Source organism: Embiotoca jacksoni, unplaced genomic scaffold (assembly GCF_022577435.1).
Source record: "Embiotoca jacksoni isolate LCO1_2020_lvr unplaced genomic scaffold, fEmbJac1.0.p SCAF_12, whole genome shotgun sequence".
NCBI classification, from domain to species: domain Eukaryota; kingdom Metazoa; phylum Chordata; class Actinopteri; family Embiotocidae; genus Embiotoca; species Embiotoca jacksoni.
Genome location: NW_027185252.1, coordinates 18,654,454 through 18,676,908, shown reverse-complemented (window position 1 = coordinate 18,676,908; position 22,455 = coordinate 18,654,454). Strand labels below are relative to the sequence as shown.

General features: G+C 41.1%; 2 protein-coding genes across 2 annotated transcripts; one reads left to right on the top strand and one right to left on the bottom strand.

Moving 5' to 3' along the window:
- The first annotated feature begins 3,794 nt into the window (after positions 1-3,794).
- On the top strand, positions 3,795-9,022 carry tmem254 (transmembrane protein 254). Its single transcript, XM_069145266.1, has 4 exons — positions 3,795-3,911; positions 5,748-5,851; positions 6,418-6,477; positions 8,252-9,022. Exons 1-4 carry the CDS (start codon positions 3,825-3,827, stop codon positions 8,370-8,372), a joined length of 372 nt encoding a protein of 123 aa, XP_069001367.1. The 5' UTR covers positions 3,795-3,824; the 3' UTR covers positions 8,373-9,022.
- A 1,487-nt stretch (positions 9,023-10,509) lies between these two features.
- LOC138195024 (L-threonine ammonia-lyase-like) lies at positions 10,510-22,202 on the bottom strand. Its single transcript, XM_069144090.1, has 11 exons — positions 22,087-22,202; positions 18,246-18,573; positions 16,945-17,061; positions 15,583-15,824; positions 14,823-14,988; positions 13,331-13,430; positions 13,060-13,135; positions 12,750-12,875; positions 12,311-12,478; positions 12,125-12,182; positions 10,510-10,608 (listed from the first exon to the last, which is right to left on the bottom strand). Exons 1-11 carry the CDS (start codon positions 22,200-22,202, stop codon positions 10,510-10,512), a joined length of 1,596 nt encoding a protein of 531 aa, XP_069000191.1.
- Between the last annotated feature and the right edge of the window lie 253 nt (positions 22,203-22,455).

The window sequence follows — 22,455 nt, the reverse complement described above, 5'->3', positions numbered from 1 at the left end:
AAGAGGCTTTTCTGTTTAGCACAACCTGTCATGACGCAGGAAAACCCATCCACCTCATGCTGCAGACAGGTTAAATACACACTGGACTACTTCATCCAGATATAGAAAGTTTTAAAAAACAACAATATGAAGAAAATAAGGGAAAACTGGCAGAAAATGTTTTTTCTGGTTATATCAGCTGACAAAATCCCTTCTTTTCCTGAATGTTATAGACTGTTAATCGACTCTTACCATTGCTGGAGTCCTTCCACATAGTAGCGGATGTAGAAAATGGATCTTGGACACGGATGGTCAGTGTGGAAGTCACTGTGACAGTGTGAATGTGTCTCTGACTGTGTCTCCTGTCTGTGTCAGGGTACCTTATATATTGATCACCTGAGAGCCCAGAGGGGCCCCTGGTGAAGTCAGACCGGAGTGGGTGTCGGGGTGTTGTTTTTACATTGTGGACGGATGGTTGATACTCTGACCCCTGTCCCCACCTCTCCACCCCCACCCCCACCCCCCTCATTATCACCCACTCTGTATCAAAGTGGTGGCAAGATCAGGGGTAAATATGATAAGCTGCGGGATGATTTTTGGGGAGAAACAAAAGAAAGATCGTTTGCCCCACCAAAACCACTTACTAAAAGATGACATACATGTGACTGTTTGTGTTGCTAAATATGTGGCATGTAAAATGGTAAACATGCAGCACAAGGCAAGGCACCTCTCCCATCCATTATTTTATATCTTTTTTATTCTAATAATGACAGAATTTGAATGGTTTTGTGCTTGTCAACACATTTTACTATTAATGCATGTCATTCTAATGCATATAAGTACATACTGTGGCTGTATTTTTATGCCCCAGATTATCTGAAATGTGCAACAACATGATCTAATGTTTAATTTAAAGGAAACTATCTCTATCCTTTAATTCAAATTCAGCAGCCAGGAGTCATATGACTAGTGTTAAACACAAGACTGTTTACTTAATCAACCAACAATAGTCTCAAAGAAATATTTAACCCACAGTCCTGTGAGGAGCAGAGCAGCATTCAGAGCTGAAGCCAATCAGCGGCTCCTGTTTTATTTTCATATGCAAAGCATCTCTCTGATATAACAAAAGGAAAAACAAGGGAGGGTCATTCAGTGATTAATTGGACATTAACTGCTCCCACAATCGAGTGAATAGATGCATCACAGAGAGAGAGTGGCAAGCTTATCAAATGATTTAACATACCCATGCCCTGACGGAGCTGTATGCAGATGCAGTGACCTTTAACCTCATTGTGTCAAACTTCCTTCTGCTGCAAGAAATCTTCCATGTGATTACTCAAATTACATATAATGTCCACTCCTGGACTTCTGCACACCTTTGACCTCTTTCCTGTTGGTTGCATTTAATGATTTTTAGCTGCATGTGAAAAGTGTTGAAAATGTAAACGCTGACGTTCAATAGTGCCAAAGAGCAAAGTGCAGGAGCAGATTCATAGTGTTTGTAAGTATATAAGAACACAATGCAGCTTGAAGTCTACCGGAGTTATCTGATGTAACACGACAAGAGAGGAGCGTTACTTTTTTTCTTTATCTGCACGAGCAGCAGACTTAATGTCTCGGTGTGTGTGTGGAGACGGCTCCTCAAAGTCCCACCAGCTCTCTCTATGCTTTATCATACAACCTCAACACGTGGAGGCTCCCAAATGTACTGATGTGAACTCATGATTTTAATGCATATTCATAATTTAAAAAAAAAAAATCATCACAGACATGTCATTATCTCAAAGGAGTCTGATAAAACAATAAAAGTGGAAAGAGTCTTTTCAATAAACCATTGCAGCAGATTGAATTCTTGTTATGCCCAAGTTTGCATACAATGATTCGGTGATTAAAGACAACTACACTCTGGTTCAGGAAGCAAGTTATTCAGCTAATGCAAAATCAGTAGAAATAATCTTGTTTTGTTTGATCCTCCCTCTATAGAGATCTGTAAGTTTGAAAAAAGCTTCTGATCATCTTATCAGATCATGTACTAATTTGTAAAGCATAATCCTTAATGATGCTGCAAGTGTGTGGGAGTAGTCCTGCAGTTTGATTACGGACGGATGTGATGTTTTTGATCATGTTTCAACTTCTTCAGGAATAAAGTAGCATTTTGGATTCATTTTAGAATGTGTAATTTCATGTTTTGCTACTTTTTTAATGGAAAATCATGTAAAATTACAAGATGAGACATGAGTTTATTGCTTTTCAACAAATGCATTCAAACAAAAGTGTATTCTAACATCACTGTCAGGAGAAGGATTATTTAGGATGTTATTCATGCAGCTCTACAGTTTAGTTCCGTGTAGCAAGAGACATGATTAAAACATTTTAAAAACGTGAAACAACTCTAGAAATGTTTCAGTAAACTAAAATAAGTTACTGAACACGTGAACAAGCATTGTGCTTTCTCTTTAACATTGAATAGTAAGAAAACTCACTGGTAGACAGCTTCTTTAGATTGTATGTTATATAGTTCATAATGTCGTATTATAGTGTCTAAGTAGCCTATATTATAGAGAGCTAAAAAAAACACCAAAGCTCTTATTTATTTTTAAATGATCTTTTAAACAAACAAATATTTAAACAATCCAATATTTCAATGATGTGCTCACTTAAAATATTCGCCCGACAATCTGATTTGTCAGGTTTTTTGAATGACACACTTGCTCAACAATGAAGCCCCAAAGGAGCAGCACTGCACTGAAATGTTTTTCTTGCTTTATGGGCTGCAGTTAAATACATGTTTTCAACTTACTGAATATATTAAATAGTTAGAAAACTCAATTGTCAGAATCTCTCACAGGTTTGTATCAAATTGCAGTTTACTGTGTATTTTATGTCAGTGTATTTGTATGTTCTACATGTAGTGGTGGACTGCACTTAAGTATATTTACTAAATTACTACAGAAAAGTACAAATCAGAGGTATTTGTACTTTACATGACTATGTCTATTTTATGTTACTTCTGCTAAATGTCAGAGGCAGATGTACGTTTTACTCCATTACATGTGTCTGATGGCTTTAGTTACCAGTTACGTTTAAGATGACAATTTTTCATACCCTTTCTCTCCAGTGAAAACCATTGATCTCCAAATGTCTTATTTTGAAGATTTCTAATAAACAGGAGGATTAACTGTTCCTATATAGGTTGTGAAATATTTGCTTACTTTTTAGGATAAAGAAACATGTTAAAAACTCTTTTGATCATGCCACAAAGCTGAAAACAGGACTGTCTTTCTGACTTCATGAAAATCATAGAGATCATAGAGATAAATGGTCCTCTCAGGACAATGGGACTACTGTACAGGCTTAAGACGATCCTATAGAAAATTATTCATTAATGTAGATTAAACCACTGTAGCTATATAAACCGACCACAACTTCAAACATCTACTGCGGTAAAATACAACATCCACATTAGTAGTATTAATACAAAAACATCATATATATAATAGTAAAACACCAGCAGGGACCATTTTACTGCATAATGAGTTCTTTCACTTTTCATACTTTCATACATTTTGCCGATGATAATTTCATGAGCTACTTTTACTTAAATAAGCTTTATGCCGGAGTTTAACTTGTAGTGGTGTATTTTTACAGTGAGGCGTTAGTACTTGCACATAAGTAAATGATATACATATTTCTTACACCACCGTCTACACAAAATAAATACCATCCCTCTGTCACCCCTTCCCCGTCCGTCCTCCATCCCGGTGTCCCGGTCAGCTCTCCTCTCGCCGCTGTTGTTATTACACGGTCATATTTGACAGCGGGACCAACGCAGAGCAGCAGCAGCTATGGCTAAAAGTGATGGACGCGACTTCTTTAAAAGAACCAGCCTCTTCTGGATTGTCACCGTGACACTCTCAGTGGGATTTTTTACTGTAAGTTCATTGTATCCGCTGTAATTGAACTGCGATAGAATAAAGACAAGGAGCGCCGTTTGTCATTGTTTCTCTACCCGCGCGGTTAAATGCCACGGTGTTGTGTTGCGGAAAATGTCCTCCGGGTCGTTGTTTTTTTTATTCTCAAAACGAAATAACGCACTTGCGCTAATAACCGTTCTGTTTCTCTTAATTTTTCTATATTGACATTTAGAACTTAATATTAAGTGGAAAAATGGCCCTGGAGGTCATTGCCAAGTCACTGTTTTGCTGAAAGCTAATCTTATCAGTCCTCAGTAAGAGCACAGGTCAAACTAACTTCAGGGCGAAGTCCAGTTTAAAGTCCGCTCTCTGCTGACTGTCGCTGCCAAACTGCAGTCACGATATAACGTTAGTTTAATGTTCCTGTGTTCTTTGGCAAATGCCTATAACGATGTTGAATTATTCCCTCCGACAGTACACTGCGACAGTAAGGCTAACAAGTGGACTACACAGTAAACACCGTGGTTTAACTTGTAGCTAAGATACAAGTTCATCAAATATAATATAATATAATATAATATAATATAATATAATATAATATAATATAATATATGCCGAACTGAGCAACAGCCAAAACATAATTTCAAAATGTCTTCAGATGTGTCAGAGATGTGTTGCTGTGCTGGACACAGACGCAAAAAAAAAACCATTGAGATCTTTTTCAATGGAATTCCGTGTATTTCCCAAAACAATTATCACACCGTTTTCACATACACAGTAATGTAGACAGAAATTTAACAGCAGAAATATACACACATAGTAAAAGGTTTGTTTATCATAGCTTCTTTTTTTTTTTTTTTTTTTTAACCTATAATAGTTGAAGAAACACAGTTCAGCATCGACACACCTCACTGACCTCCAACAATGACCCTTTTACGCCTTTCAGCTCATACTGTATGGACACAAATCTGACTGACAGGTCGCAGGTGGAAAGAAGAAGAAGACAATAGCAGCACAATGTGACACTGTCAGTCTGATCAGGTCACGTGAGGTGTTGTTTTTGACATACTTTATACATTTATTAACCAGTTTAATTTCGTTTTTCGGGGAATAAAGACATATTAAACGTGATAGGTTATTACCTGGTTCTGTCAAGGGTCTTTGACTTTTAATTTATCTTCACTGATATAACTCCGGTCAGTTAATGTGGAATCAGATTCAGAAAGACGGCTGTTGAAGTGAATGATTGAAAGTGGTTTAAATGGCAGTAGATGGGATGCAGCATTAATAGGTGACATCAGCTTAACAGGTTCAAATCTGAAAAGTCGATTTTAGTGTCCACATATACACTCATTCAATTTCACATGAATAGCACTTCAGACACAGTGCAGAACGGATTAACAACCAAAACTGTGATGAATTTCATCATTTCTCACAACAAGGCTGCGCTCTGTCGAGCACACAGCGCCTACAGTCACGATCCAAACCGCTACAGGGAGACAGTCACAGTGCCGCACCATTAACAGGACACCTAAAATCATACAGCTCATTACTGCGCACCTTCTAATGGAAATGACAACTTATCTCCTGAGAGCAGACGATGGAGAGTACAGAGTCGGCTTTCAGCTGAAGAGCCGGTGACTCTTCTTCCGCTCGCCTGTATGCCACAAACTGCGTGTTATTGTACAGTCTCTTACAACACAGGCAGTCTTTCATTAAAGGTCGTAATTCGGTTTTAGTCGCAGCACTAAAGGGATTCAAAAGTTACAGTGTGAGTCAAACTCGTATACTGCATAGCTTTGTGCATATGGGTTATTTAAGTCAACGTTGAACTACTTCATTGCTGTTTTTCAGTGCATCGTGTTTACGCCAGAAAAAATCCCATTTGACCACCTTGGTCCTTTTGGCAGCTTCTGCAGACACCTGGTGGATAATTATGCCAACATCATGTACAAAGGGTAAGTGCCATCAGATATACTCTTTCTGAATAAAGATAGACACTTTTTCTGCGCAGAATACAAGCGTTTTAATCAGCAACACTGCAGCACCTCTCACTAACAGAACGTGTTTTGTTTTCTCATTAAAAGGTGATTGATGTGATCAGAGCCGCTTCAAACGATGGTCAAAGCAGCCTCACAGCTTTTCCCTCCCGAGCCGTCAGCGCCTCATTCACAGGCTGTTAATTAGTCCTTTGATCACATGACAACAGTAGTAAGACAGCAAACAAAAGCATCATGTTGTGTTCGTGTTTAAGTCATGTGCCTGAGTCATCATTCAGGCTTTGGAGGTCTGAAAGGTGTGAAGTGGTTGACTTGAAGTGAGGGCATGTGACTCCCATTACCTCACGGGTGATGTCATGGTTGCTGTTAGTCATCTTTACATGAGGAAAAACAAAACTGAAGATTGTTGTCATGTTTTCACATCACAATCGTTTCTGAGTTTAGAAGTGATTTGATTTGTTACGTAAAGATGTTTCGGTAGATTTTCACAGTTTGATGAGAAATGTTTTTTTTTTTTGTTACAGGTGGTGGGCAGCCTTTGCTATTCATGTGGTTGAGGCCTGTGTTGCACTAAGGCAATGCAGGTAAGAATGACAGGAACCTTAACGTCCACTAGGTGGTGCTGTAATCAAATTCTTAATCCACATACACATGAACATCAACTCTTGAGTTTAATGGAAATTGTTTTTCTTCATAAATTAGATATTTAGATACTATCATGCTACATAGTAGCTACAATCTCCGCCTAAAAAAGAGACCCATGACCCATTTAACCATAAAAAAAATATAACAATAACCTGTTAAATATAAAGTAAATAGTGAAATAAAATGGATATCTGATCTTTATTAAATACATTGTTGCTGCTTGGGATTTATAGCTGTTTTGAAACTGCTTTTGAATGCTGATAGTGGGGCAGCCTTTGTGTGTTTATATCTTAAACACAGATTGTGATTTTGAATACAAACACGGAGGGGGAAAAAAAGTAGTAGAAGAAGAAATGGAAATCTGGAGGACTGCAGCCAGACATCGAAGGGAAATTCCATGCTATGCCCATTGTGACATCATCAGGTCACTATATAAGGCCTCTGCTATCAGATCATTCCAGTTTTTTTAGCAAGTGACACCACTGTGAGTAATAGCTAGACGCCGACGACTGATACAGACTACATCTGTTCAGAGACGAGCTGCGATTATAAACAAGATTTCTGTGATTCAACTCGCTAACAATTGGCCAGTCCAATCTCGAGGTTCCACAGGTTTAGGCCATTAAGAGGAGGGAACCAGGACATGTTCATGGAGCGCAATACGTTTGTCCAAGAAATCAAAAGACTGAATGAGCTGTTGGAAACAGAGCGGGCCAACCGCTCGGCTGAAAAGTCCAGACTTTCCGAAGAATTGAAGGAAACAAGGATCCAGTTGGATAAACAAAAACCGCTGAAAGAGATGTTCATTAACAAGGCCAAAGAAACAAAGAGGGAGCTGGAGAGGCTGCAGAAGTAGAAGAAGCAGTGCTGCTAGTTTGGCGGTTGCTGTTTTATTAAAGTTTATTAATATCAAACAGGTCGCATGTCCAGAGGGGCAAACAAACACACGTACATACATACGTACATACCAAGCTACAACCAACACTTACGTCACCCACTGGTTTGTGACCTGCCGTTATTTTGGAGCCAAAAGTGACTATATTTGGACGAGCTGGGGACGAACGAGCGGTTGATCTGAGTCGATCTGATTGGGAACCCGAGGACACTATGCCCTCACCCACCTATAGCGTAAACCCGACTGCCCTACAGGCGTGTCAATCAAACAGACATGCCCCTTAAAATGCCGCTTTTTGAGATACTTTAACAAAGGAGTAAATCCACTGTTTTCCGATTAGGAACTGTGACCTCTTGTTGTTTATCCTTCAAAAGCCTAAAAGCTCCTCTCAAACACACTGTCCATCCTAAGAGTACTCGGCTGCTACGAATATCGGGTACAGAGGAACAGATAATGTACTTTTGACGAGTACGAGTATATATTTCAACAATACCCGTGCTGATGAAAATTGTCATTGGTGGCTGTGGCTTCTAACAATCAGTAGCTGCCCCCCTCCCCCCTCCCAACACACACACACACACACACACACACACACACACACACACACTAACAACTCCTGATTAAGCCCCGCCCCTTCAGAGTACGGATACAAATAATGGTGTACTCGCTTGTCCCTAGTTTCATACCCATATGTTAACAGAAATAAATATTTCTTTCGATGCTTTAGTTGCAAATGATGAATGACACAATGCTGGGCCACCCACTGTGGACATAACTAGAAACTAACCCTTGTCTGTGTCTGAATTAATTCCCTGCAGTAACAAAGGTATCAACGGCACGGTCACTCGCTGCCTGTGGGTTTTCCAGACCTTTCTGTTTGGCTTCGCCTCCCTCGGCCTGCTCATCAAGTACGACCCCGAGCGTCCCAAACAGCAGTGACGGCAGCAGGAGACGCCGACAGAGCAACAAAACCGCACAATGTAGAGAATCAAGAGTCAGTCGCTTCCTGGTGCTTCTTCTTCTTCCACCGTCTTTGTCTTCAGCATAAAATCCTGCTGAGGGGCACAGAGATGTACTGGAGGAAGACATCTGAGCCTTTTCTATTAACATAAATATAATAATATATCTTTGATAAAGACACTACAAATTCTCTTAATGCCTTTATTCCTATGGTGATCTCTGTTTCATTCCATATATTTTCTGTACACAAAGCTGAAGGATGGCGGCCTTCATAAAGTTTTTATTAATAACATTAACAGAAGTTATTTAAGCATCAGAGTTTTCTAGACGAATCTGTGTGGAGATTTTCTTTTTTTTAGTCCAATACAAGGATAAGGGGAATCTTTAATGAAATTGCTGTGTGCTCTCATGATGTTTACATTCAGCCTGGATGGTGGCATCCGGGATGTATTTTTTCAGCTGCTGTGATGAACATAATGTCAGACAGGTTGGCTGCAGATGGTACGCTGCCATCAGCCTCAAAAGTCTTCCAGGATAAAAAAAATAAAATAAAGAGAGCTGCTGTCGCATTTGCCTTTCTCATACTGAAGTGCTGTGAGTTTTTAAACTACATGCTGGAAGTCTTAATGTTAACCCTGCAAAATAAAGAGTGATTCAAGAACTGCATCTGAAGTTTTTCACTCCGAGTTTTATTCCTCTAAAAGCAAGCTGGTCTTCACCCTAAATATTACTGAATTTGACAGAAGAATTCACCTAAAACATGTTCAAACAAATGAGGATACAGTCCTGTGGCTCTGTGAAAATGAACTAAGCTAAGCTAAATGCTTTATGTAAGAAGTAACGTTTACCATGTTGACAATGCCCTTTAGCCTGTTAGCATGCTAATCAGCTCCAAACACAAAGTACAGGGCTGAGGCTAATTTCAATTAGCTCCTGCTAAAAAATTCAAAATTTTTGATTATTTTAAAATTTGTGTCTGGTGTATAACATTTTAAATGCTTTGGTCCCTTTTTTATTATGGGACCTAATGTATACTCGCTCAGTAAAGTCTATTATCTACAAGAGCATTCTCCATATGAGACAGTAGCATTTTGCCGCACTGCCATTTGGGCAATCATCTTTTTCTGTAAAACTCCCTGCGTCATGATTTGAGGCGCTGCAGCTCTATCGGCGCTTCTAAAACCGACCTTCAATGTCTGCTCATGTCTGTAATTTTATATTATACAGTTATAAAATACAGCAAGCTTAAACCTAACCAATAATTTTAGAAGACATAGCATTAGTTCTACTTAGACTTACAAATCACAACTCTGTTGTTCAGTGACCTCCAACAAGAAGGTGTTTGCATCACACAGACGAAGTGTGATGTGAGCTAAATAAGGGTGAAGCAGTCGTGCGGGGTCAACATGTCCTCTGCTTATGAACTTAAGAGCCTTAACCCGTCTTAAACAGCCCCGTCTCCACTCGAGCTGTCTCCAACCATTAATCAGGAGTGACAGGGCAGACACAATTCACTTTCACATCCTGCGTCACTTTTACTCCTGACCAGGAACAAACACTCCCACGCGTCACAGAAAGCAGGAGGCCGGGTCATTTGTCCAGTTTTTATTTGGAGAAGACGTTTACTCGGACTGACACTAGCACCTCGGACAGTATAAATACAGAAATATATACAGAATTTGAAAAACATCACTCATGGAAAAATAGATCTCATGTTCTGGTGTTTGTCGGGAGTTTGTAGTGCGTACTGGAAGAGAAGACCTGCATTTATCTGTACAGTCCAACCTGCAGCTAATGCAGAGGGAGATTCATGCTCCAAGTCATGCAGTCTAACCACTTCACTGTAATAAGGGTGCCAGGATGAACAAAGTACAATAGCAGCATAAGTAATAAACTTAATATGAATAATATTTGCTCTATAATCTCAAGGCTTTTCTTACACACTGCTGAACAAGCATCGTCTGTTTATGTCACAGCATGTGTTTGCAGGTCATCTCACTTTTTAACACTGTGTCTTTCCTGTTTTTTTTAAATGTTTCTATTGTGAGTGCAGTTTGTGTTCATGTTGTTGTTGTTGTTGTTGTTGTTGTTGTTGTTGTTGTTGTTGTTGTTGTGATCACCGGTCCAGCCAGCATATAGAAGGGTAGCGCTCGCCCAGCGTCTTGCGCATCTGAGCGCTCTGTGTCTTATCCCTGGTTTCCACCACACACTCCACCTGTCAACACACACACACACACACACACACACACACACACACACACACACACACACACACACACACACACACACACACACACACACACACACACACACACACAGGTAGTTACCCCTCTGGCATCACACACACTGATTAGAATTAGGGCGGTGACGTTATGCAACACCTTTCACCTTTTGACACCGCCGGTGCATAAACAGTGCAGACTACAAGGGTAATAATAAAGCCAGGAGGTTATGGGACAATTCTGATAATTTCCAATGCAATCTAGCATTTTAATCAGGTTTTATAAGCAAGACATAATAAAGGAAACCATTATTAAAATAAGATAACTGGTCCAAGAGGATTCATCAGTTAAGTTTCTTTGCATTGGTGTACCCAGAGGCTTCTTTTCTACTGTAAATTATAATATCAGAATGTGTAACTTCTGTTGAACCAGCCACCATTGTGGTACCAATGACAGGATGATGCTAAAAAGTACTGAAGAGTCGTATCAGTTGCACAGCAATACTGTGTTTACAGTTTGCTAACAAGCTCAAATTGGCCGATGTGAACTAATGGTCACACCAGACCAAGTGACATAAATGACGTCGCTGCAGATGTCAGCGTACGACCCTAAAGTTTGTGACCACACAGACTGTTCACACTGTGAGTGTGGTGACTGCAAATGCACCAGGGAACATTTATTTTGAAGGGAGGCTGTGCAAGGACATTCACTGTCTCACACCTCGATAATGTATTAATTAAAAGGGTACAAGGACACACACATGGTGTTAAAGTCCTGCAGACACTCCTTTCCTTGAATATGCCATCACTTCCTCAACCGTAGGCCTCCAGGTGCCCATTGTAAAGTGATGATGTGCATCGCATGTAGCCATGACAACGATGAAGTAGGTACATTTGTGATTGAAGCAGTCGCTGTCGGACTTTGGAAGTTTTTGGAAGTTCAAATTCCCGTCCTGTATCCGTCAACAAATCCGTCTCATGGCTGCACAGACTGTTTCGTACCGTAACTGGAGTCTGAATGGAACGTTGTACGTTTCTGCGTGTCCAAAGTCTGCATTGATCAGCCATGAATTGTGTTTTATTACTTATCAATTTAACTTTTCATTTCTTAGAAGAATAATGAGTTATTTTTTCTTTCAGAAGTTACACAGTCACTTTAAAACCTCACACCAGGGTCAGTTATTTGAACGTTTTGGTATATTTTGTAAACAAGCATATAAATTGTATCTCACGTCTATTAATAAATAATTTATTAATACTGTCTATATTTGGTAATAATGCCATGATGAAAAAATAATCCATGAATAACTACTCATAAGGGTATCACTACAAACAGGCCACTTATCTACAGTTATGAATGTTGTTGTCCAATTAAGTTGTAGATAAATAACTGTCTTTATTTACTTTATTTGTATTTTTGGCCTTCTAATTCCCGCCAAATAAAAAAAACAAACCAAGAGTTTCGTGGCTTTGAAGGAAAAGTAGATGAGCGGTGAGATTAGTCACCTACCTTTGCCTTAAAGAGGTCTGACTTGTTGCTGTGTCTCCGATGGCAGACATCCAACAACCTGGGAGGGAGAAGACAAGACAGGGGAAAGAATTACACGTCTCACCAGGCTCAACAGAAAGACAGATTTAGCGTGGGGTTTAAAAAAAAGAAAAAAAGAATGTGTGGATGGACGGGTGCCCCGTCTACCTGACGTCTTCTCTGGACAGGACGTCGAGCAGCTTGGCCATGTCTCCTGGCCACTCTCCCAGCTGCACCGAGAACTTACTGACCCGGTCGTCCAGCACCAGAGCCCGGTCCACGCACTGCCTCACCAGCTCCAGCTCCATGTTAGCGCTTGTCACCACTACAGCAACTCTACAGCACAGACACAGAGGCTTGTTTCATCTGCAGCCAAAAGGATTAGCAGTGCTGACAACGCTGCATTGCCAGAATGTCAGCTTTTCAGGCGTTAAGTAAAAAGACATTTCAGCCCTCAGTGTTTGGACTATATTTAAAATGATACAAAGGGTTTTTAATCTGTTGGAAAAACTGATCTCAGACAACTTTTGATGAAGCTGAAGTCTATTCTCCGAAGGGGAATAAGTGAGGAGAATTTCTCTGTAGGTTTCAGGTACGTCTGACCCACTTTTTGCCTCTCAGCTCTGGTAGTTGTCCGGCCAGGATGGCGGCCAGTCCCATGGCTCCCTCCGTGTCCACAGTGGAGCGTTCAAACTCCTGAAACCGCAGCATCGCCACCAGAGAGTTCTCCTCACTGTGAGAAAACCAAAAGGACTGCTATGACTCTTAAATACCAGGATGAGTTAGTACAGAGATGACTTTTAACAATACCGGTCACAGTATCCTTAAAGACATCATTATTTCAGAGGAAAAAGCAGCTATGTTTGTTTCACACAAGTAAAAGCTTTCCAAAGAAATGTACTGTGGAGCTGCAGTACCTGACGGAGATGACCTTATCTACCAGTTTCTTTGCCAGGTGAAACGTGTTAACACCAAGTGAACGCTCCATCAGATCTGAGAACAGTCAGAAGATCATCACATGTTCAGGAGAGAAATGAAAAATATTCCAAATGTGCACATGGTTATGACTTTGATTCAACATTTACATTAATGACAGTCCTGCACTAAAAATCTGAAACATGAAAGATGACTCATGACTCAAACAGTGCAGGTTTTTAAGCTGGGTAACCAGACATGAGATGAGTTTACCTCCATAAAGTTTCTTATTGGGGTAGCTGTGCATGTCTTTGACTGGTCCGTCTGTTTTCAGGGATTGTAGCAGGAGAGGGAAACCTTCTGGTTCAATTCCCTGTTGGAGAAAATCGATTCGATTATTCCGAAGTGATTATGATCATACATAGTTATAAATAAAGGTACGAGTTTATGATCTAGCAGCTCTGTGAAACTGCACTCAGGAAAGACAAGGCTTGTTCAGATGACAAGGCTAACATGCTGATGTTTAGCAGGTGTACAGTAATATTTACCATCTTAATTTAGCATGTTAGTATGCTAACATATTAGTACTAAAAACAAAGTAGTGGTGGACCGACCAGCTGGGCTGTTTGGGTGGCAAAACTATTATGTTCCAGTGATTGACTGTATATAAACGTGGATGTAACTTCCGGGTCAAAAAAATGAGGCTGATGCAGAAGTGCCACTAGAGTCTTGCTCCAAAAAGCTTCCGGCTCCATAGACTCCCATTCAACTTGTTTCAGGGAAAACAAACTCAAAAGTTATCATTGTGTGGTTAGGTAAAGTCATTCCTTCTTGTCAGTTTTCTGGCGGTCCATCTGAAAATAATTGTCATTAATTCGAAAATATCTCCAAAATGCTGTGTTTTTGGGGACGTGTCTGTTTGATTGACAGGCCTGTGGTGCCGTCAGGTCTCCACTGCAGGTAGATGGGGCGTAATGTACTCAGATTCCCAATCAGATTAAGTCAGATCAACCGCTCTCTCCTCTCCAGCTCGTCCAAATATGGTCACCTCTGGCCGAACTCGAGGCCTCATTATGGCCGTTTACAAACCAATGGGTGACGTCACTGTTGGTTATTCCAAGTCTATTCCCGCTCATCCACAGTGCATGTTCACTCTATGACGTAAGTGTAATTTAATCCACTAATTGCAAGACATTTTCTCTTGAATTCAGCTGGAACATATTAAACAGGCTGTATTTCAAAGTAAAGTTGCTTCCTCTCCACTGTGATTACTTGTAATGCTGTTTAATACCAACATGAAACATTTGTATGATCACTTTAATGAAAACAGGACCATCTATGGGCAGATTGGAAGCTTTAATCAGTTGCTTTGTTGTATTTTACAACGTCTATGACTCGGTAAGACCTGGCAGTAAATGTACTTGATTGCTTCACTGTCCACGAGGAAAGGATATGAAAATGGAAGGAGAGGGCTGCCGCATGCCTCCAGTGTAAAAAGAGCAAAAGCTGCTGTGGGCACATTGTGGAACAGACGAACAACACTTCAAATATATTTATCTTATTAAGGAAATCCAAGCAGAATGAAGAGCACACTTGTGTTAATACCAGGCGGGTGATGGAGTGGGCGAAGAGCAATCTCAGCTTAGCAATAAAAAAGTAAAGGGTTACATGCCTCGTTTGCAGGAAGAGCATTAACAAGTTTATAAATATAGATGTTTATAAATTCTATTAATTACCATCACCAAACCCATGAATGTCCACTTACTATGACAAGAATGCGAGAGTTGAGGTGTTTGATGGCTGCAGCCGTGCCGGCCAGTAAACTGTACTGTCCAGCTGCAGGAATAACCACTGCGTCAACTTTGGGCACTTGTTCGTAGATCTCCATGCCAACAGTGCCGAGGCCTGCCAGGTATACTGAACTCTCCTCTCTGGTCATCGGCAAAGAGAGAAAAAAAAGTATTACACTCTTTTTGTTATACAAAAAAGGGGAAATTGTATCATACTGGATATAGATTTGTAGCCTGGTGCGAACCAGATCTATTTTCATTATATGATTTTCACTTGGTGAATATGGGTCTGGTCCCCCTCCATAGGGGATCGTTTGCACTCGTGCCATGCGACTGGACGTAGACCTCGGGTTCACTTTAACCAATCAGCATGTGCCAAAACTGGCCGACACTCTGCCACCACTGTCCATAAAGCGTGTTTTCCTAAGTACAGCATTATTTTTTAAATTGTTTTAATGAACGTCATCAGCTTGATGAGGTGCTGACCGTTTATTCTGTGCTGAACGTTCTGCGATTTTTACAGGCCACAGAGTTTAAAAAAGTTAACGCTGCAATCGTCACTGTCACCAGCCGTCCAATCACAGCGAAGGAGGGGCGGGACAAAAGTGGTTAACCACCGACGCTGGTCATTGATTCAGAGTGGCCATGCAAAAGCTAACACAAGCGGAGTTCTCTAGTTCTCTAACTCTAACTCCTGCTATATTAAATCTTAAAATGAATATCAGTGGGACTGACTCTTCCAGGTAGAGGTATCCGTTCTCTTTGGCCAGATGGCAGGCGTGGTTCTGGGAATCGTGGCCCGTGCTGCCGTAGGAGATGACCATGGCGCCATAGTCTCTGTAGATCCTGAGACGGGGCGAGGAGCAGCATGATGGCATGATGACAAACACCGGGATCTTCATCTCCACAGCGTGGTGAGCCACGGCCATGGAGAAGTTACAGTCGGTGGCCACGATCACACCCTTCCTCTGCTGCTCCTGGAGGGACGTGAACAAACGCTCGACATCAGTGATGGAAGGTTAGAAATGTTACAGGCTATAGTGAATAGTTAAAAATGTAGGAAGTAATGTAATTATTTTAATTACTTAATCATTGAAATTTTACTTTGATGAATTTTCTGACAAATGTTTTAAACTGGGCATTAATTCTGAAAAGTCCTGGAGTGTAAACTGTCAAACTTTATTTAAAGTTATTCAACAGAACTTGAATTAAGATGTATTGATTTAAAAACAGAACCACCAAAATAAATGACAGTATGTCGATCACAGCTGACTGCAGTGAAGGAAACATTTTCCCAGAACCTCAAACCAAGTCTAGATTCAGGTCGACTCAATGCTGAGTGATGAGAGAGCGATCAACAGGCCTGAGTGCTGTTCACAGGGTTTTCACACTGATTCCTGAATGGCTCTTTTTAAATACCTCTTTGTCTGAGGCGATGCTAATTCAAACAAAAGAACAATCTAAAGCAAGGCTCAAAATTTGAGAGCTTTCTTCAAAATGAATGGAGTCTCTCTGCATAGAGACAGAAGGGCAAAAAACGCAAAGCAACAGAATGTAATTTGGTAAAAAGTTACTCCCCGACACTGCTTTACATGGAGTCATATATCACAAATATGTACACACAGCAAACAGAACTGAGTAAATAAAGTCAGTAGAAACTATTTGCAGTGTGTTGGAGATTAAAAGGCTAAGATTAGTACACTGTACCTTTCAAGTGCCCATGTTAGACTACAGTATGATGCACTTACACTCCAATATCACCAGGAACTGAGAATCATATATAACTAATAATGTCAAGAACTACATTATGTGTGACAGAAGGTTGTGTGTTAAACAAGTACTGTCAGTGTTTGTGTTTCTCACCAGGAAATCAAACCTACCGACTCTAAAACGAAACATAACCGGTGCTCCAGTCACACTGTTGGTGTGTGGTAGAAATGAGTCTCACCTGTTCATAGACAAACAGCAGACGCATGCAAATAAATGCATCTCTGAGCTTCTGACTATTTTTATCACCACAGGTCAGCAGCGGTCAGTTGTCCCCTCTCTCTGTGCCTTGTGTTCCCTGTGTGAGGGAGGTGTTGTGCTTTGTGTTACCTGCGTGAGGGAGGTGAGCAGGTAGAGCACTCCTCTCTCCTTCACCGAGCCTGTGTAGTGCAGATGCTCCTTCTTCAGGTAGATCTCCATCCCGTACTGTTTGGACAGTCTGGAGTACTGCACACACAAAGAAGCAACACTTTCACAGCTGAACTCTGTTTCATGTCAGGAAAAACTGACCTGCACATACTTTGTCTTCCCTGTTCATTTAGGAAATGCCAGTTGGTTCACCAATAATCATTTAGACATCAAAAATGAATTCTCAGCGTAAACACAAACTGATTTCTTTCAAGGAAACTTGACTTAAAGTCTTTTTACTCCAACAAATGCTGTAAATGAACAGAGCAAACATGACATTGCACACATATACATAATATTCATATTATATATAGTTATTGTAATGGTTAACAGCCCACCTGTCCATTCCTTGTAGTTCTAATATTGTGTTAGGACCAAATGCAAGCGAATTCTGGCCTTGCGTTACTCGCGCATGTGCGGCTGTAAATATGCGGACATTCGCATCTTTGCATTGACTTTGTGTGTAACTGCTCCGCGGGAATAATTCGCTTCGCGTTTGATCTGAACACATCATTAGTTTTAAACTGCCTTCTTTGAGCTGGATATTGAGACACTGGAACATTTCTGGGAGTCTTAGAGATACTGTTCTTGTGTTGTGTCTCGTTGAAAATAAAGGTGGAAATACATCTGTTTTTCAGTAGCAAGTCATTCCTTTTGACTTGTTAAAGACTTGTAGGTTTACAGTCTGTCTTAAAAACAATCCCAACGACATTTTCAGGCAAGTTTCACACCAAAGCATCAAATATCATCAGTTCACTGGAGAATACTGGATCAGTGTCACTTCGCGTACACTCGTATGACCAGGGTCCAAAAGACAAAAGTGATATAATGAAGCACTAAAGTGACAAAGTCCGACTGAGGAGGTAGGTTGGTGGTGTTGGATCAATCAAACCCAGGACTTTAACCCAGGAGAACAGGGTTGGAGTCCGTGAAAGCAACGTGAGTTTCTTCAATTAAATCTTTTCCTAACTACCTCATCAGTTTCTGTACGTAACTCCAACCTCATGGTTTTCCATGCCGAGGCGAGGCCAATCCCGACACAGACACAGGATGCTGTCGTGGACTGATGGGTGTATCATGCTTTGGTTGCCTTGTTGACATCTTTCAAAGATTCCCTGATGAGCTGTGAGACTTGGGTCCCTAACAGAAGTCAGAGGTCACCCACCTCTTTCTTTCCCACCATGCCTGTGCACATTAAGTGAGCTCATGCTTTGCCAGCGTACCGTACAAGGTGTCTTCTGTATCCCCGTCTGGATCCTGAAGGCTGCTGCGCTGATGTCCTCGAAGCGGAGGTACTGAGGAACAGGTCTGGGGACCATCCTGAACTCGCTGAGTCGTCTGGTTTTGGGGGGTTCCATGAGCATGATCTCGGGGGCCCCCGTGACTTTGGTGTCATGGAACGTCACGTCGCCGTTGATCAGCTCCTCCTCACCGAAGTCCTTCAGACGCTCCGGTTCGATTAGGGTGGATCGGCGGGTCGTGTTGCCGTTACTGACGCGGCAGCATTTGTAAGGGCCGACGGACTGACCGGGGCCCAGATGCAGCTCCTCTCTGGGAAACAAAACAACACACACATATTCAGTCCAACTTGGAACTCATTGCATTTCAGAAAAATTACCTGTGGTTTCCAAAAATGATTGACAGCACAGATTAGACCGTTTTACACATCCTGAATCCTGTCAGTCTCACAGTGAAAATATTTGGCAACTATATAAAAGTTCAGTCGAAATCATGTGTAGCTCCCTTTATTTTCGTATAAACCAAAGCTGTTGTTGCATGCTAATGTAACAAACATGAGAAATGTGTTAACCATGCGCAGTCAGGAAGCTCCAGTATCTCAGATTTAATTTACATCTTATAAACCTAGAAGATAAAAACTGAGCAGACATGGATGATGTGAAAATGAAGATGTGAATATGTGAACAGCTTCTTGAATGAAGACGTTTCAATGTTCATCACTCAGGTCACGAAGTTTATTTCCCCAAAGCCCATGAGTGCAGCACAGCACAGGACTTTTAAAATCAATGATTGTTTTCTACTGCATGTTTCCCACAGTGAACTAGAGTGTAACAGATATGATGCTGCATTCAAGTCTCTGCAATCTCCTAATGAAATGAATGAATGGAAAATTCACAACATTAAAGGATGCTTTGGAAAAATTAGCAATGTCAGTGTGTGAGCTGCAGTTACTAAATACACATTTCATAGACTGAATACAGTTTTATAGTATAAAAGAAACAAATATTCTGCAATTTTGTTTAAATACATCAACAACCTCATAAACCTCCTTCAGAGGATCTATAATTGTAATGCTGTGATTAAAATGAAAGATTCTCTGAGACACCCTAATCTAGAGATATTAAACGTTCAGTAGTTTGGGTTGGGTGTGTAAAAATGTACTTTATGAAATAACATTTGCAGCCAAAGACAAGGAGTTCATGTCTGTTAAAACGTATTTGTTTGATTTTTTTCTACCAGATATGACCCAGGATGTAGGATTGTCTTCTGACATAAAGGATCATGAAACACTGTCACATTTTTTTGAGGAGAAACAAAGTGTCATCAATATAGAGTGCTAATTTACAATCCAACACACACACACACACACACACACACACACACACACACACACACACACACACACACACACACACACACACACACACACACACACACACACATCTCTTCAGTCTGGCTTTTATGTGGTGTTTTATGATTTTATGGTTTTTGTAATTATAATTGTCTCATTGTCATCATTATTACTTATTTCATTTGAACTTGTTATATAATGATGTTACTCTGATCATGATATATGCTCTTCTATTACCTTTTATTAACATTTTACTGACTGACTGTGATTTAATTTATTGTCTTTTTTAATCTTTTTTTTTAATCTGTGCATTAATCTAATCCACTTTAATGAGCCCTTTTTAAAGCACTTTAAAATACATTTTACTTGTTTAAAAGGTTCAATATGAATAAAGTTTGATCACTGAAGTGATTTTAATCCCTGTTCATTCATCACTCCTTGAGTCTCATTAACATTCAAGACTGGTGGTAAGAACTTTTTCTAAAGTGACGACTTTACAGTTGTAACGTTCAGACGAAAATCGAACTGACCTCGACTCTCGTAAGGAACGTGAGCGTTTCCCTCCCCGTCCGAGGCCCCACATTCTTCAATCTGAGATAAATTAATTCACCTTTCATGTCAACCCAGCTTCCACCCTGTGACAGAATACATCTAGAAGTCAATTTATGATTCATTGGGTCATTCAGCTTCTCTTTTCAGGGGACAAACGCGAGCGATTAAAGTGGCAATTTAGGTGTGAGAGCTGGACAGTTTGATTTATAACAGCCCGGTGAATGGGCATGGGATGCAATCAAACAGTACATTTCATTTAAATTGTTCCATTTCTTTACAAATCTACAAATCATTCCTCAAACGACACAATGCCAAACTGGATCAGACACACTTGTGGAGGTTTCTCTCTAGTTAATGAGGGAGCTGTTCACACAGTGTGAACATAATAATAGGATTAACTGAGTCACTTAGCCTCTAAAGCAGTTCTCAAATGGTTAACAGGTAAGTTTGTAGGTTTGAATAGGGCTGTACGGTGGACTGATCTGCAGTATAAGGACGGGTCTGCTGCATCATGATATTCCAGATGAAGCCCACGCAGGGTAAAATAATAAAGAGTCCACTGATAAAAGTGTCTTTGTGAGCCCAGTGTGCTAAAATAGCACCACCAGGTGGAGCAGCTCTCCCAAACAAAAGTCTCAATCTTCCCTCCTCTGCCAACACTCTGCAGAGAACATCCCGCTCTATTTATACCACATGATCTGACAGAAACAATACGGTGACTTTTCACCTCGTCTCCCAGTTCCATTACTGCTCCCTGCCCCACTTCTCCGTCCCTTTCAGACCCGACATTAAACCACACGGCCGGCGGCATGCTCCTCTTTTGATTGTGAATAACAAAAGTCCAAGGCTGCACCTGTGATTATGGTGCTTCGGTTCAAAGGCAGAGTTCAAAAATGACATCAAAGGGGGGGAAAGAGCAACATGGCAGCCTCAAAAAGCCTCATCAAAGGAGGAGATGAAGAGCTGAAATGGTAAAATAGCTTCTTTTATTTCAAAATGGTACAAAAAGCTAAAAAGTGAGGGCAAAGACAAAAAAAGTGAAGGGGACATTTCAGTCCACCGGGCTTTCATCATCGCGTCTCGGATTCTTAATGTCCTTTAAATGCCCCAACTGGCCACTTCCTCTTTCATCTGGAACAATGTTCATTTGGCAGAAGAAAGCTTTTCCTAGCACCGTGTGACCTGATCGCTGATGTTGCATGTTGAAAGTGCAGCTTTGCATCCTTTCAGGCACACAAACGACAACTTTCTTACTGGTACTGGTTCACATTAGAAAACCCTGACAGGCGTGGACTTCCATGTAAACTGGGACAAACAAAGAGGAAGTAATTGCAAATCGTGTTGTAATGTAATTTACGTATTGCACAATGCAATGCCACAGAATTGCATTAAGGGATTATTTCTTCACTCCAATGCTACCTTTTGATTTCTCTTTAAATCTTTCCAAATGACCTGGAAACAAAAAGGAGAATAAGGTGGAGAACCAAGCGGAGGAGCGAGTCTACCAGGGCTTGGAGGGTCGGGGGGGTATCTCTCTTCTACAATGAGCAGGAGCTGAGGAAGAGGAAAGGAAGAGGAAGAGGCCATTTCTGGAGGCGACCTGGATCAAGGCGGACATTCAACCTTGATTTTGGGTCCGCAGCGGCCAGACACAGATTTGGAGGACAAAGGGTTGGTTTTGTTGAGTTCATTTTCAGATTAATGAGAGGCAGACGGGGAAGAGGCTGGAGATTCAAAGGTGTGATAGTCTGGGTGCGCAGCAAACATAGAGGAGGAGGAGGAGGAATAGAAGTAACTGGAGACAGAGGTACTGAAGCTGCGGAGGCAGGAGCTACCTTTGAACTCTCAGAGGGTGGATCGGTCACTACAGGGTTGATCTGGGTAGGGGAGAGGTCAGGGGGCTACTTCATGTAATTTCCCACCTCTGCCAGAAGGGGTCATTCTCCTCGCTGGCTTTCAGTGCAGGCCTCGGTGAGTACAAACGCTCAAGTCGCTCGCTCAAGTAGCTCGAGTAGAATAACTGGGCAGCAAAGTTCATCCTGGTTGAAGGACTTTGCTCTTACGGTCCAACAAGCGTCTGAATTCCTCTCCTGCTGAGTTGTGTCCGAGGACACTGACGGCTGCTGCTCCCACGGCGTAACGTCCCCCGCAGCAGCTCCCTCCCTCGCTCCTTTGCCCAGGGGCTATTTAAGAAGGGATTAGCCGTGGACACATGCACGTTGGCTATGGAGCATCTCTGTGCTGGCCCGGCCCCTCCCAGGGGTCTATTTCTGGGTCCAGACTGGGATTAC